The 17,144-nt window shown below is 44.2% G+C and overlaps 1 protein-coding gene across 6 annotated transcripts in view; it reads right to left on the reverse strand.

Annotated features, from left to right (window-relative positions):
- Positions 1-17,144, reverse strand: part of trim37 (tripartite motif containing 37) — a 121,125-nt gene that overhangs the window by 54,139 nt on the left and 49,842 nt on the right. For all 6 annotated transcript variants that reach the window (XM_080210441.1, XM_080210446.1, XM_080210445.1 and 3 more), the window contains 2 exons: positions 6,568-6,682; positions 592-807 (listed from right to left, as the gene is read on the reverse strand). In XM_080210441.1, the coding sequence (XP_080066567.1) occupies positions 592-807; positions 6,568-6,682 (331 nt within the window). The remainder of the gene's footprint in view (positions 1-591; positions 808-6,567; positions 6,683-17,144) is intronic.

Genomic DNA, 17,144 nt, shown 5'->3' on the forward strand with positions numbered 1-17,144 from the left:
GAACATCCTGCTCACTCATGGGAATTTGTCATGCAACTGACCAAAATGGAGAAGGTTCTTTTAGGAAAGCACAAAATCCATCATTAAAACTTTATTGGGAGAATGCAGGAGTAAAGTCAAAACAGAGCAAACAAACCTTTATACACCTGCTCACCTACCCTCCAAGTACCACCTGTCCTGAATGAGACCAAGTTTAAGGATGGCACATTGGGCCCTCTACCATCTCAGAAACTACTGGCCTGGACAGGAAGTGATTCAGTCTCAATTCAGCAGGACTGCTAATGAAAAAAAGGAGATACCTCTTCTACATGTGTTCTGGCTTTTTCAGAGTGCATCCTCATTACAACATAAAAGGGGATGCAGAGAAATTCATGGCCATATGTCAAGGCCCTGAAACGTGGAATCATTTTTGCAGCACTGTTAACCAAGCCAGATCATACTGATTTTTCTGGAAACGAGGATTATAAAGAGGTCATGGGTCCATTTTTCTGAAATCCTGTTTGAAGTTTCACAAAAATTAGAATGGAAGGTCTTATACAAAAAGGGTTTTCAAAACTAAATCGAGTCTGTAGCTGTAACTAAGCTAATTACATTTGAGTCATCCTGCGCAGCCTTGTCCTCTTCGTCGTCCTCTTTGACCAGGCTGATGGTCAATACTGAGCATGCTCCCTCTGCTGGCACATCTTCATTATGAACTAGCTTTTTCATCCTCATGTCTGAGCAATCGCTGTTTTGTGGGCTCAAGTGTGTATCAGGTGGCGACAAGTTTTGAGATGCCCTGTTACGAGAAAGTTCAATGGCCAATCTCTGCAGAATTTGGGAAAGGGAGAAAGGTACAAACAGAAGAGATTTTTTTAAAAGGTATTTTACAAAGTACAGAATGAATTAACAGGTGCATTTCTTTAGCAACTAAATGCACAATTGTCATCTTGCTGCTTGTTTCTCCTCAAAATGTTAATACTATTTGTTTTACAGATAGCTGCACTATGTCTATAGAATACTACAAGGAGCATGTGGATTCATGTACTCGGTTAGCTTGGTTAGAAGTCATACTTTCTAATGAGGCCATGTCATTTCTCATTGATATCCTAGGAGGAAATAGGTCAACTATATCACCATAATAAAATAAAAGCCATTACTTTATGATAAACAAGAGGATTTGACATTCAAACGCACCTGGATTCTACTAATTCAAGTGTTTTATTGATTTTATTAAACAGATGAATAGGGTGTCCCTACTTCCAGATCTATAATCACCAATCAAATAGGATTATGTCACGAAGGAAGTCTCCCTCCAAAAGCTAAATGATATGAATTTGTATCGACAAGATTCTGTCCTCTGCTGCAGAGAAAAGCACAAGTAGTTGGAAATAATTCTTGTAGCACAGATTATTGCAGGCCCCAGTAGCATGGAAGGCCAAAATTACGAAGCTTTGGCATTTTAAAAAATTCTAAACATTCATCCAACATGCAATATTTTATAAAAGGGAGTTTTTTTTGTTTAACGAGGTTACTTGCAAAAGACCAAGTTTAAAGAAAACAGGAGAAAGAAGCACAATCTGGCTCAGTATAGTGCAGTGACAATAGCCCCCTTCAACCAGGACAATGACTAAACCAGAAAGGGCTTCCTGCAGAAAATGGCTGGAGTTTAATCATCATTTCAAGGCTACACGATAGATTAGAGTTATGTACGATGAGCAACTATATTTGGATAAAGAGGCACGGATATCCTTTATGATGATCCACGCTCCACATTTAGGGCCAAGGAAATGATAAGCATCATCTTTTAAGTATTCTCAAACACCATTCAGGTTTAGAACCAAAAAAGTACTTCCAAGTTAGATGGGTTACAAAGCCAAAAGTAGATTTGCAACAGTACTAATCTTGATGCATTTTTGATCTCAGGTTATTCAAACTAGGAGATATTGATAGGAAGGGAAAAAAATTAGTACAGTATGGACAAATCATCCCAAGTTACACTCAGCCATGGACAAGAGGGCACATAGTTGGAGGGGGAGAATGAACAATAGCGGCAGCTTGTGAAGCATACCAGTGTGCATGCATATTCAGGGCCATTTTTTCCTGAGCATTTCTAAGTCACTTTCAGCATTATCATCTGACGCAAGGACATTTTACCTCAGTTGCTATTAATTACCTTTTTCTTTTAAAAAGGTACATCTTGCCACAGCCAGTTCCATAAAATAGTTTTAAGTGATTTAAAGTGACAGCAACCACAATCCACACTGATCTAAGCTTATGTCAATTACTGGCAATATCCACAACAATGTGGCACCCTAGTCACACGCATCTCCAGTAGACAGCATTCTCCAGTCTTGCCCCGGCAGGACTAATTGCTAACGAGAACAGAAAATGTGATCAAGCTGAAACTCCATTCACTCAGTGCACTGGAAATCCCAGCTGTGAACGAGGATGGCCCTTGTCAGTGTGTTATCGGCCTATGTTTAAAATTATGGCAATGTTTCATCATCTAAAGTGACTCTCAAAGTCAAAGAAAACATCATTGTTACTGAATTATTCAAATGTGGGTATGGATTTACATTTTGCACTGGACGAATTGTCAGGGAATAAAGAAGAGACGTCATGAAAATGTTGGAAATCAGAAATATGAAACAGAAAATGCAGAGTGCTTGATGGAGAAAGGTTGGTTAATTGCTCAGGTGGATTCTAAGTATTCAAAGCATTCTTGCACTTTTCTTTTTCAGGGACCACTGATGTATTTTAACGTTTTAGTTTTATCTTCAGTTTTTAGAGGTACTCTGCTTAGAAAACTAAAAGTAAATTCTTTGGTCCAAACTTTCTTACTGAAGTTAAGGGAAGCTAAAGGTGCTTGCTGCTATTTATTTCTGAATGGCACTGCAACTTCAAATGGGAGGCAGACATATGATTAAACTCAAGGATCCAAAAGTTTCTGCTGGAGTTACTCTGGTCCACTTTTAGTTTTAGTAAAAACAGCATATTGATGTCTTTGATCACTGAATAGTTAGGTCCTCTCCATTCCAATAAAAGTATCTATTAATGATGCAATAAGTATTAATTACTTCCAAACTTCCTCCCTGGCATTGCAAACAATTTTACAATCATGGAGGAGATGTTAAAATTTCTTCATGGAAATGTTAAAATTTGTAATTTTTAAAAAAATTTAAATTACATTTTCCAAATATAATATCTTCAAGTTTGTACTTCATGGAAGTCTAATTTTCCTGGTATAACATGAACGTACACTTTTGCAATACAGGTATACCTCAGACTTAGGGCACAAATGGTTCCTGCAAACAGCTTTAAGCTGAAACGTTGCAAGTCAGAACCAATTTCACCATAGGTACAATATTAAAAATGAGTGAATGGTTCATGACCACGTTAACGTCCTGTCCTTCAGGATTGTGCGTCTCTTGTCGGTGGTGGTAAGCTATTGGTCTGAAGCCATTTGTCAGCCAACAAGTCACTGTAGGAGATTAAACCACATGGATACAGGAGGAGATGAACCCAGTAAAAAAATGCCAGCATTGAACTATGTTCTCATGCAGTGCAAGTGCCTGTCTAAACTAGACGCATAAAGCCAAGACAGATAGCATTGCCTCTCCCACTCCACTGCTCCCTAGCCATCTATTATCCTGTCTGTCCCCGTACCTCTGTACTGCAAGGCCACATTTTTACCAGAGGGAATTTTCTTCAGTTGCATGGATTCATCTGGAGTTATTGACCCAGAAATATGAAAGACGGATGGTGCAGAATGTCATAACGTCAAAACTGGTGTTTGTAGAGCCAAAACAGTGTGCAAATGTAAAATGCTGTTCGTTGTAACTTGAACATCAAAGAGCTGCCTGTACTGTGGTCAAATTGATCAGTTATTGACAAAAGTGCTAAGCAAACCTGACTAAGCTAAAAGGTCCATTCCCACCTTAGCTTGCAGAGCAGCTAGCTGCCACCTTTGTGCAAAATGTGAGACATTCAGATGAAATGCAGCTTTTGACACATACATTTCTCAGGACAGCAATAAATCATCTGGCACGTCCCTCAGGGCTTGTTGATAGATAAATTATTTGCACAGGCTAAGTCGGAGTCGTGAGATACATATGCAAGGAGATCATAAACCTCCCATTCATGTTGGCTTGAAATTGAAGTTGATCAGTTTCTTTCCAAGAACAGACATGGTAACCTGCAAAGCGTGGTGTCTATCAAACCAATTGGTCCAGCTCAGTTGCTCCCTAATTGGTTACTTTCATCACCAGAGCAATTCCCTGTAATGGGCCACCTTGTACAAGGTAAGGTTTTTCATACTAACTTTGGGAGTCAAAAATTTTAACCATTAACATGGCAGAGGAAGAGCACATTACATGGCAACCTTCAAAATGAATGTGACAGAAGTTGCTGAAAACCAAGGTAACAGAGCTGTAGCGAGGGGAGTGCCATGTCAGACTTAAGAACATAAGAACACAAGAAATAGGAGCAGGAGTAGGCCATCTAGCCCTTCGAGCCTGCCCCGCCATTCAATAAGATCATGGCTGATCTGTCTTGGCTCAGTTCCACATTCCCGCCCTCTCCCCATAACCCTTAATCCCCTCGCTTATCAAAAACCCATCAACCCGCGTCTTAAAAATATTTAGCGAGGCAGCCTCCACCACCTCAACGGGCAGAGAATTCCAGAGATTCACCACCCTTTGAGTGAAGAAGTTCCTCCTCAACTCCGTTCTAAACCGCAACCCCCCCCTTTATCTTGAGGCTGTGCCCCCTAGTCCTACTGTCCTTTCTGAGCGGGAAGAGTCTCTCCACCTCTATCTTATCCATCCCATTCATCATCTTACACGTCTCAATGAGATCTCCCCTCATTCTTCTAAACTCTAACGAGTAAAAGCCTAGTTTATTCAGCCTCTCCTCATAGCTCAAGCCCCTCAACTCCGGTATCAGCCTAGTAAACCTCCTCTGCACTCCCTCCAAGGCCAAAATATCCTTGCGTAAGTGCAGCGACCAAAATCCTCATAGAGATCCAATAAATTCATTAAACACAACTTCCCCTTAACTAATCCATGCTGCGTCTGCTTGATCAAACCGTTCTTTTCTAGGTACCTCGCTATTTCTTCTTTGATGACAGATTCTAGCATTTTTCCAACTACAGACGTTAAACTAACCGGCCTATAATTCCCTGCCTTTTGTCTGCTACCGTTTTTAAACAGTGGCGTAACATTAGCAGTTTTCCAATCTTCCGGCACTTCCCCGGAGTCTGCACTGAACGCGAAATAAATAAATACCCCAACTTTCAGATACACCAAGGGGCAAAATACATATTCTGAAAATTACAGTATTTCTCTTCTCACTCTTAATTCAAATCGGGCGGCACGGTGGCACAGTGGTTAGCACTGCTGCCTCACAGCACCAAGGATCCAGATTCAATTCCCTGCTTGGGTCACTGTATGTAGTTTGCACATTCTCCCAGTGTCTGTGTGGGTTTCCTCCAGATGCTCCAGTTTTCTCCCACAGTCCAAGGATGTGTGGGTTACGTGGATTGGCCATGCTAAGTTGCCCATTAGTGTCAGGAGGTCTCACTAGGATAAATGCATGGGGTTATCGGATAGGGCCTGGGTGGGATTGTGGTCTGTGCAGACTCGATGGGCCAAATGGCCTCCTCCTGCACTGTAGGATTCAATAATCTCTATTTATACCTAATCTGGCTTCACTTTCATCCAGTATAATTCAGTTTCTTCCCTGCTGCCAGACTTTTGAATGGACTTCTCATTAAGCTAATCTTTACATCCTAGTTATGACTGTAACTTTCATTCTGCACTGCTTTCCTTCTCAATGCATGGTATGTTTTGTCTGTATAGCACACAAGAAACAATACTCTTCACTATATTAATACATGCGACAATAATAAATCAAATCAAACATTTTCTTCCCACTGCTTTGACTGTTAATTTCATAATTTAAAAATCAGATTGGTCAGGGAGATGCACCACTGCTTGCCCTTATTCATTCCAGAGCTGGGCTATTCTTAATTTGCACTGCATGATCTGCTGTGCAAAATAATCTTAGAATCCAACTGACAGCAGATGCCATTAGATTCCTTCCTACAGTATAATATGGCCCATTCTTTTGTAAGAAAAATAATCGACCAACGGCACTTTTTCCTTCCAGGTTGGGAAAACACAGCTGGTGCAAAATGTCACACGAAATTGAAATACAAGTAAAACACATTAGAAACAACAAAAGGGTCGTTTAACATCCTCAAAACCACATTTGAACTCATTTTTCTTCAAACAGGCTATTACATTAAACCTTTTGTAACATTTTTGCAAACAATTGCCACAATTTCAAAAGAAACAAAGCACAGAAGAGGACACCTGATAGCAACACAAAGGCATTCTGTGCTGCAGCCAATGACTCAGGCAGTTGGCTATTATTTGAATTATTCGGAGGGCTGTGAAAGCAACTAAATCAGGAAGACCACAATATATTCAGAAAAAAAAGTCAGAGGTTTGGTATTATCAAAATGTCAATCTGCGCTGTTTAAATTCCTATTTGACAGCATGAAGACAGATTACAGGCACTGACCTCCTTGAGATTGTTAACTTGCTGAATGTAACCTGTCTGGGCCACCTCGAGTTGGCTGATGTACCAATTTTGGTCACGACACTTCTGGAAGAACGTAGGAGCACGTACCTGATACCTGTGGGCATTGAGATGGATAACAATGATGGACGTGGGGAGTCTAGCATTATTTTGAAAATAAAATATTGATCAATACAATTTTAGACAATCGAGAAATCTAAAAATAAAAACAATCCAAATGCTCAACATTAACATAATGCAAATTGACCTTCAGTGCTGGCAAAACTAATGAAACTGAGGCACAAACATTCATGGTTAGCTCAAAAATGAGCAATGGGAAATTGATGGAAATTTTGAACTACATCAAAGATTCAATGACACTTGTGGGCAATTTTACCAAAGTAGCTGATCAAATAAATTACATTTTACAATATTAAAAAGCATCCAAAAGAAAATAATTTTCAGTTATATGGCACTACTTACATTAAGGTGTTCCAACATGATCCACACAATCATCGGTGGCTGTGATTTGTGGTATGGGCAAATACAACAACCAATTTGCACAAAGTAATATTCCAGTAGCACAGTTTCAGTCAATGGGGAGGAAACAGATAGTTTTCAAATCAGGTCTGGAGTCAGACAGGGCTGCCCTCTCTCCTCCGTCCTTTTTGTGTGTTGCATTGAAGCCCTTGCCGAGGCCCTCAGAAGCGACCCAGGCATCAAAGGGGTGACAATCCCAGGCAGCGGAGGCACGCAGGTCAAAGCCTCCCTGTACATGGATGATGTGGCTGTCTTCTGCTCGGACCCCCCGTCTGTCCGCAGGCTCCTCCAGGCCTGTGAACAGTTCGAGTTGGCCTCGGGAGCCAAAGTCAACCAGGGTAAGAGCGAGGCCATGTTCTTTGGGAACTGGGCCGACAAATCCTTTGTCCCCTTCACCGTCAGGGCAGATTACCTGAAGGTGCTGGGGATATGGTTTGGAGCGGCAGGGGCTTGCGTCAAAAACTGGGAGGAGCGCATCGCGAAAGCCAGGCAGAAACTGGGCTTGTGGGAGCAACGCTCCCTCTCCATGACAGGAAAAAACCTGGTGATCCGGTGCGAGATGCTGTCCAGGTTATTGTACGTGGCGCAGGTGTGGCCTATCCCCAAATCCTGCGCTGCAGCAGTGACGCGGGCCATCTTCAAGTTTATCTGGAGATCAAAGATGGATCGCGTCCGGAGGGAAGCGATGTACAAATCTCCAGAGAACGGAGGGAAAAACGTTCCCAACGCCGCCCTCACCCTGATGGCTACCTTTGTGTGCGGCCGCATCAAGCTGTGCGTAGATCCTCGGCACACTAACAGCAAGTGCCACTTTGTTTTGAGGTTCTACCTGTCCCCAGTGTTGCGAAGGATGGGTCTGGCCACACTGCCGCGGAACGCTCTGAGTAGTTGGACCATACCACAGCACCTGTCCTTCGTGGAGGAATTTTTCCAGAAACACTCCTTTGACCACACGGCGATTAAGCAGTGGTCAGCGCGTGACGTCCTTGGGGCCCTGAGAGAAAAGGAGACGGCGGATCCTGTCGGAAGGTTCCCTGAGCGGACTGTCAGTGTCATCTGGCAGAATGCCTCATCACCAGAACTGACAAACAAGCACCAAGATCTGGCTTGGCTGGTGGTGAGAAGGGCACTCCCTGTCAGATCCTTTATGCACGCTCGAGGTCTCAACATCACTGCACGCTGCCCTCGAAGCGGCTGTGGGGTGGACGAGACGGTCGCACACCTCCTTATGGAATGTGCCTTTGCAAAGAAGGTCTGGGGTGAGATGCAGTGGTATTTGTCGAGGTTCGTCCCCAACAGCTCGGTGACGCAGGACTCCGTGCTCTACGGGCTGTTTCCGGGGACGCATACCGAGACAAATATCAACTGCTGCTGGAAGGTCATCAACTCGGTGAAGGACGCACTTTGGTCCGCCCGAATCTTGCTGACCTTCCAGCAGAAAGAACTGTCCTCGACCGAGTGTTGCACACTGGCACATTCCAAGGTCCAGGACTACGTGCTGAGGGACGGGCTGAAGCTTGGGGCAGCTGCCGCAAAGGCACAGTGGGGAAAGGCCACACTGTAAGGCCTTTTAACGGAGGCAGACCGAGGGCCCAGGAACTGCAGAATACCCTCGACCTGCGGAGCTGTGTGCCAATCTGAGCACTAACGGCACACAGTAATTTATTGAGGCATGTAGAAAGGTTTAGGTATTGAAATGTAATCATTGTAATCAGAACAAATCTGTAAATATTGAGGCATGGATATAGTTTTTTAAGTTTTGAAATGCAGTCATTGTAGTTTGTACAGATCCGTAAAAGTGTTTTAATTCCACGTTGTGTTTGCTGTTCAAAGCCCTGTATATTTGAAATAGATTAATCGAGTTTTTTTTTATGAATAAAGTATATTTTTGGTAAAAAAAATTCCACACAGATCTATCAGATTGTTTTGAGGTTCTACCTGTCCCCAGTGTTGTGGAGGATGGGTCTGGCCATACTGCCGCGGAACGCTCCGAGTAGTTGGACCGTACCGCAGTACCTGTCCTTCGTAGAGGAATTTTTCCGCAAACACACCTTTGACCACACGGCGATTAAGCAGTGGTCAGCGCATAACGTCCTTGAGGCCCTGAGAGAAAAGGAGACGGCAGATCCTGTCGGAAGGTTCCCTGAGCAGACTGTCAGTGTCATCTGGCAGAATGCCTCATCACCAGAACTGACAAACAAGCACCAAGATCTGGCTTGGCCGGTGGTGAGAAGGGCACTCCCCGTCAGATCCTTTATGCACACTCGAGGTCTCAGCAGCACTGCACGCTGCCCTCGAAGCGGTTGCGGGGCTGACGAGACGGTCGCACACCTCCTTCTGGAATGTGCCTTTGCAAAGAAGGTCTGGAGCGAGATGCCGTGGTATTTGTTGAGGTTCGTCCCGAGCAGCTCGGTGACGCAGGTCTCTGTGCTCTACGGGCTGTTTCCGGGGACGCACACCGAGACAAATATCAACTGCTGCTGGAAGGTCATCAACTCGGTGAAGGAGGCACTTTGGTCCGCCCGAAACTTGCTGATCTTCCAGCGGAAAGAACCGTCCTCGACCGAGTGTTGCAGACTGGCACATTCCAAGGTCCAGGACTACGTGCTGAGGGACAGGCTGAAGCTTGGGGCAGCCGCCGCAAAGACGCAATGGGGAAAGGCCACACTGTAAGGCCTTTTAACAGAGGCAGACCGAGGGCCCGGGAACTGCAGAATACCCTCGACCTGCGGAGCTGTGCGCCAATCTGAGCACTAACGGCACACAGTAATTTATTGAGGCACGTAGATAGTTTTAAGTATTGAAATGTAATCATTGTAATTCGCACAAATCTGTAAATATTGAGGCATGGATATAGTTTTTTAAGTTTTGAAATGTAGCCATTGTAATTTGTACAGATCAGTAAAAATGGCTTGATTCCACATTGTTTTGCTATTCAAAGCCCTGTACATTTGCAATAGATTAATTGAGATTTTTATAAATAAAGTATATTTTTAGAGAAAAAAAATCAGATTAACTGGTTAATCTGATTTTCTCAAATTCTTTCACTGGATGTGGGCATTTCTGGCTATGTCAGCATTTTTATTGGCAAAGAACAAAATCAGCCCGGGAAACAGGCCCTTCGGTCCGCGCCGCCATCTCAACACCACCAGTCCACCTCTCTACCCACGACCCCTAATTGCCCGAGTAGGTGGTGGTGAGCGGCCTTTGTGAACCACTGCAGTCCCTGTGGCGTAGGTGCACTCAGTGCTGTTAGGGAAAATTCCAGGAATTTGACCCAGTGATCGTGAAGGAACAGCATTATAATTCTAGCCACTGATGGTGTGGGGCTCAGGAGGGGAACTTGTAGCTGGGATGTGGTAGAGGCCTCTGATCTTCAGGTCAGCATCCTCCAAGGCAGCCTTCACGACACACGACAGCGCAGAGTCGCTGAGCAGAGACTGAGCCAAGTTCCGCACACGAGGACGGCCTCAACCAAGATCTTGGGTTCGCGTCATACTATCTGTAACCCCCATGACTTGTCTGGCTTTGCAAAATCTCTAACTGTGGAGACAATACACATCTCTTTAACCTATGTTCAATGCTCTCTCCACTCACATTGTCTGTACCTTTGAGACTTGATTAGCTGTAAAGACTCGCATTCCAATCATTATTCTGTAAATTGAGTCTGTGTCTTTATACGCCCTATTTGTGATTAAAACTCCCACTCGCCTGACAAAGGGGCAGCCAGCCCTCTGAAAGCTAGTGGCTTTTGCTACCAAATAAACCTGTTGGATTTTAACCTGGCATCGAGAGACTTTTTACTATGTTTACCCCAGTCCAACACCAGCATCTCCACATCATGACTTCCTCAAAAAAGTAGCCAGCATAATCAAGGACCCCATGCACCCCAGACATACTCGGTTCCACCTTCTTCCATTGGGAAAAAGATGCAAAAGTCTGAGATCACATACCAACCAACTCAAGAACAGCTTCTTCCCTGCTGCCACCAGTTTTGAATGAATCTACCTTATATTAAATTCATCTTTCTCGACACTCTAGCTATGACTGTTATGCTACATTCTGCAGCCTCTTTTTCCCTTCTCCCCTATGTACTCTACGAATGGTATGCTTTGTCCACACAGCACACTGGAAACAATATGACAATAAATCAAATCTATGCATTGGTGGAGGGAGTGGATTTTGAGACTGGTGCCAAATCATAGAATCCCTACAGTGCAGAAAGAGGCCATTTGGCCCATCAAGTCTGCACTGACCTCAATCCCACTGAGGCTCCCCCCCGCCCCACCATATTTACCCACTAATCCCTCTAACCTACATATCTCAGGACACTAAGGGGCAACTTTAGCATAGCCATCAACGAACCTGACCAGCCTATCTTTGGCCTGTGGGAGGAAACCAGAGCACCAGGAGGAAACCCACACAGACACGAGGAGAATGTGCAAACTCCACACAGTGACCCAAGCCAGGAATCAAACCCAGGTCCCTGGAGCTGTGGAGCAACTGTGCTAACCACTATGCTACCGTGCCACCCCAAGAGCTTCCTCTTGTTGGAGATGGTCATTACTCACCACCCGTGTGATACTTTAGCCTAAGCCTGAATGCTGTCCAGATCTTCCTGCATTCTGGTACTGACTGCTTCATTTATACATCGTTCTTTGATAGCGGCCATTAAGAAGTCAAAGAAAACAGCATAGGAACAAGCCCTTCAACTCTGAGCCTGTGCCGATCATTATACCCAAATAAAAAAAAAAATCTTTGGCCCTTAGTCAGTCTGTATCTCTCTATTCCTTCCCTATTCACGTACTCATCCAGATACCTCTTAAATGCTGCTAATGTGCCTGCTTCCACCACTTGGTGAGTGAATAACTTCCAACTGTACATCTCCCTTAAACTTCCCACCCCTCACCTTGATCTTATGCCCCTTGTAATTGACACTTCCATGCTTGGAAAAAGCCTTTGACTATCCACCTCGTCAATGTCTCAATTTTGTAGACCTCTAACAGGTCTCCCCTCAGCTTCCATCTTTCCAGTGAAAACAATCCTAGATTATTCAAACTCTCCTCATAGTCAACACCGAGACCAAGCAACATTCTGATGAACCTTTGTGCTCTCTCCAAAGTTTCCACGTCCTAAGAACATAAGAAATAGGAGCAGGAGTAGGCCATCTAGCCCTTCTAGCCTGCCCCGCCATTCAATAAGATCATGGCTGATCTGTCATGGCTCAGTTCCACTTTCCCGCCCTCTCCCCATAACCCTTAATCCCCTCTCTCATCAAAAACCCATCAACCCGCGTCTTAAAAATATTTAGCGAAGCAGCCTCCACCACTTCAACAGGCAGAGAATTCCAGAGATTCACCACCCTTTGGAGTGAAGAAGTTCCTCCTCAACTCCGTTCTAAACCGCACCCCCTTTATCTTGAGGCTGTGCCCCCTAGTCCTACTGTCTTTTTTGAGCGGGAAGAGTCTCTCCACCTCTATCCTATCCATCCCATTCATCATCTTATACGTCTCAATGAGATCTCCCCTCATTCTTCTAAACTCTAACGAGTACAAGCCCAGTTTATTCAGCCTCTCCTCATAGCTCAACCCCCTCAACTCCGGTATCAGCCTAGTAAACCTCCTCTGCACTCCCTCCAAGGCCAAAATATCTTTGCGCAGGTGCAGCGCCCAAAACTGCACACACTACTCCAGCTGCGGCCTCACCAATGCCCTATACAGCTGCAGCAAGACCTCCCTACTTTTATATTCAATCCCCCTTGCTATGAAGGCCAGCATCCCATTCGCCTTCCTGACCACCTGCTGCACCTGCAAGCTGGGTTTTTGCGACTCATGCACAAGGACCCCGAGGTCCCTCTGCACCGTCGCCTGCTGCAGTTTTTCGCCCCGTAAGTAATAGTCCTTCCTACCATTCTTCCTACCAAAGTGGACCACCTCACACTTGCCAACATTAAATTCCATTTGCCATTTCCTGGCCCATTCGCCCAGCCTATCTAGATCCTTCTGCAGACTCTCCACACCCTCCGCACAATTTGCCGTTCCCCCAATCTTGGTGTCATCAGCAAATTTCGACACCCTACACTCGGTTCCCTCCTCCAGATCATCTATATAAATGGTAAATAGCTGAGGCCCCAGCACCGACCCCTGGGGCACTCCACTAGTCACCATCCGCCAATCCGAATAGCACCCGTTGACCCCCACTCTCTGCCTCCTATTTGACAACCAATCCTCTATCCACACTAACACCCCACCCCCAACTCCATGTCCCTCGACCTTCTGCAATAACCTCTTGAGGTACTTTGTCAAACGCCTTCTGAAAATCCAGAAAGACCACTTCCACCGGCTCTCCTCTATCCACCGCCCTAGACACATCCTCATAGAACTCCAGTAAATTTGTCAGACACGACTTCCCTTTAATGAAACCGTGCTGCGTCTGCTCTATCAAGCAGTTCCCTTCAAGATGCCTCGCAATTTCCTCCTCAATGACGGATTCTAACATTTTACCTACCACAGACGTTAAACTAACCGGCCTATAATTCCCCGCCTTTTGCCTGGCACCCTTCTTAAACAACGGCGTAACATTAGCCATTTTCCAATCCTCCGGCACTTCCCCGGAATCCAGCAACGTCTGGAAAATAACCACCAAGGCATCCACTATCACCTCCGCCATTTCTTTCAGAACACTCGGATGCATTCCATCCGGTCCTGGGGACTTGTCCACAATCAGCCCCTCCAGTCTGTCCTTCTGGTAGTGTGGTGACTAGAACTGCATACAAATGCATCTGACCAAGGTTTTGTACAGCTGCAACTTGATTTGCCATTCCTGTACTCAATGCCCCAGCCGATGAAGGCAAGCATGCCATATGCTTTCTTCACCACCTTGGCCATCTGTGTTCTCAGCTAAAGTCACCATCATTTACATTTCATATGCCTTTTGGCTATGACATCTTTGTCAATCTCTCCTCTACCCTCCACCACCCCCCCGCTATAAATATCATCCTACTTATTGTCTTCATCTCTAATGAAATTTCATCCAGACTCAAAACATTGGCTCTATTCCCCCTTCACAGGTGCTGTCAGATATGCTGAGATTTTCCAGCATTTTCTGTTTTTGTTTCAGATTCCTGCATCTAGAATTTATTTTATTAGATTTCTCTTCTTGTTGGTTCCCTTGCTACCTAGCACAGGCTCCATCTTGCAGCTGCCATTTAGGACTTGGCTAGCTTGATCAGTAATGATCCTACCACGTGACTCTTGGTGATGGACATCAAGTCCCCCACACAGTATATCCTACAGCCTTAGTGCTTTCTTTATATGGTTAAACGTGGAATAGTAGTGATTCATCAGTTGTGTGTGACCATGTGAGGTGGTTACTTGACTAGTCTGTGGTACAGCTCTTCGAAATGTGGCACAAGTCCCTAGATGTTGAGGAGGACTTTGCAGGCTCGATATAGTTGGGTTTGCCATCATCATTTCCAGTGCCTAGGTCAATACCAGTTACTCAGTCTGGTTTCATTCCTTTATGTAGGCCGTGTAGCTGTTTGATACGCAACCAAGTGGCTTGCTAGACCATCAGAGAGGATTGAGAGCCAATCATATTGCCGTGGTCTGGAATCACCTGGTTATCGGACCAGGTAAGGACAGCAGATTTGTTTCCCTAAAGGAAGAAATGAGTGAACCATGTGGGTTTTTACAATAATTGATCATGGTTACTATTGACAAAACGAGCATTTTCATTCCAAAATTTATCAACAGAATTTAAATTCCAGCAGCTGTGGTGGGATTCAAATTTGGTGTCTTTAGGACATTAGCCAGAGCCTCTAGATTACTAGTCTGGTGACATTCGCACTATGTCACTATGAAGATAAACGGAGGCCTGAAGACAAGAAAATGCTCTGTTGTCAAAATAATTATAGGATATTTTAATGTCCATCTGAACAGACAGATAAGGACACTGCTCAATGTTTCATTCAGCAAAGCAGTACTCCCTTGTCAGGCTCTTTTCTCTCAATTCTTAAGTGGCCAAGCTTCCAGAGATGACAAAGAAAATACTTCAAAGACAAGCACCCAACACTCGCCTTGAAGTATGGCAGATCTGACCTTAATTAATCGGAGGAGCTTGTTACCAAGGCAATAACTTATCCATTAAGCTGCATCTTGCTTCTAGTTTCAATCCTTTAACGATGAGGCAGCATGACAACAGAAAAGAAAGAAAACCCAGCACTCCGGACCCCATGCCACAGCTGCCCTAAGGTATGCAGGTTGAAAAATTGGCCTGCTCAGACTCATGAAGACAGAAACTCTCAACTTAGAGCAGGTGTCATTCTTGAATCAAGGGCAGCCAATGACAAGTCCATCAGTAATGTACTGAAAGACTAGATTATTCACTTAAATCCAGGAATAGGGCACAATAGCTTTCTGATAACTGACTCAGAAGCCAGTTTGTTAGCACCAAGTATGATGAAGAATTTACCAGGGCATGCAGGGAACACAGCTTTGCAGACCAACATCTTTATAGAAATTCATACTAGCACAAACTCCTGAAAGTCACTTGTTCGATTGCACATCTTTGCAGCAATTCCATGACATTACAATGCTTCTGTTCGAAAACCAAACCTTACAAATGACTTGGAACATTTGAAAAGTAACATTTCAAAATCTGCTTTGATTTCAAACTTGGAGGTGTGGCTAACAGGAAGGATGATTTCTCCACCTCCTCCCCAAGGATCAAAACTATTCTGGCTGCTGAGCATACTTAATGCTGCTATATCACTGCATTCTTGAAGGTCAACCCGTGAAAAGCGACTGGCCTGGATAGGGCACCCAGATGAGCACTCAGGTTCTGTGCGGATCAGCTGGAATGCATCCCAGGATTCTGAAAGAAATGGCAGAGGTGATAGTTGATGCCTTAGTAATTATTTACCAAAGTTTGCTGGACTCCGGGGAAGTGCCGGAAGATTGGAAAACGGCTAATGCTACGCCGATGTTTAAAAAAGGTAACAGGCAAAAGGCAGGGAATTATAGGCCGGTTAGTTTTATAATACCCCTCCAATTCAATTTAAGTTTGCTGATGACATCACGATAGTGGATCAGATCTCAAGCAATGACAAGACAGAGTACAGGAATGAGATAGAGGATCTGGTGAACTGATGCAGCAACAATAATCTTTCCCTCAATGTCAACAAAATGAAAGAAATTGTTGTTGATTTCAGGAAGTGTAGTGGAGAACATACCCTTTTCTGGGACTGTAGAAGGGATAACCAGCCATGGTTATCGAAGGAAATACTGGAAAGTATTAAGTTAAAAGCTGATGCGTTCAGAATGGCTAAAAATAGTGGGCGATTAGAAGGTTGTTGATTTTTAAATCTTTCCCAAAGAATGACTAAGAAGGTGATTAAGAAAGGAAAGATAGAGTATGCAGCTAAACTAGCACTAAATATAAAAAATGACAGTAAAAGTTTTTACAAATATATAAAGAGGAGGCAGCTGGCTAGAGTGAATGTTGGACCCTTGGAGGACGAGAGGGGGGATTTAGCAGTGGACAACGAAGAAATGGCTGAGGCTTTAAATAAGTTTTTTGCCTCGGTCTTCACAGAGGAGGACATGAATAGTTTGCTGGATATTAAAGATAGAAGGATGGTAGGAGTTGATTAGTCACTAGAGAGGTCCTGCTTGATAGACTAATGGGACTGAAGGTGGACAAGTCCCCAGGACGGGATGGAATGCATCCCAGGATTCTGAAAGAAATGGCAGAGGTGATAGTTGATGCCTTAGTAATTATTTACCAAAATTTGCTGGACTCCGGGGAAGTGCCAGAAGATTGGAAAACGGCTAATGCTACACCGATGTTTAAAAAAGGTAACAGGCAAAAGGCAGGGAATTATAGGCCGGTTAGTTTAATGTCTGTAGTTGGAAAAATACTAGAATCTGTCAAAGAAGAAATAGCAAGGCACCTAGAAAAGAACAGTTTGATCGAACAGACGCAGCATGGATTCGTTAAGGGGAAGTCAGGTTTGATGAATTTATTGGATTTCTATGAGG

The sequence above is a fragment of the Carcharhinus amblyrhynchos genome, chromosome 23 (genome assembly GCF_965287045.1).
Source record: "Carcharhinus amblyrhynchos chromosome 23, sCarAmb.v2.hapA, whole genome shotgun sequence".
In the NCBI taxonomy this organism is placed as follows: domain Eukaryota; kingdom Metazoa; phylum Chordata; class Chondrichthyes; order Carcharhiniformes; family Carcharhinidae; genus Carcharhinus; species Carcharhinus amblyrhynchos.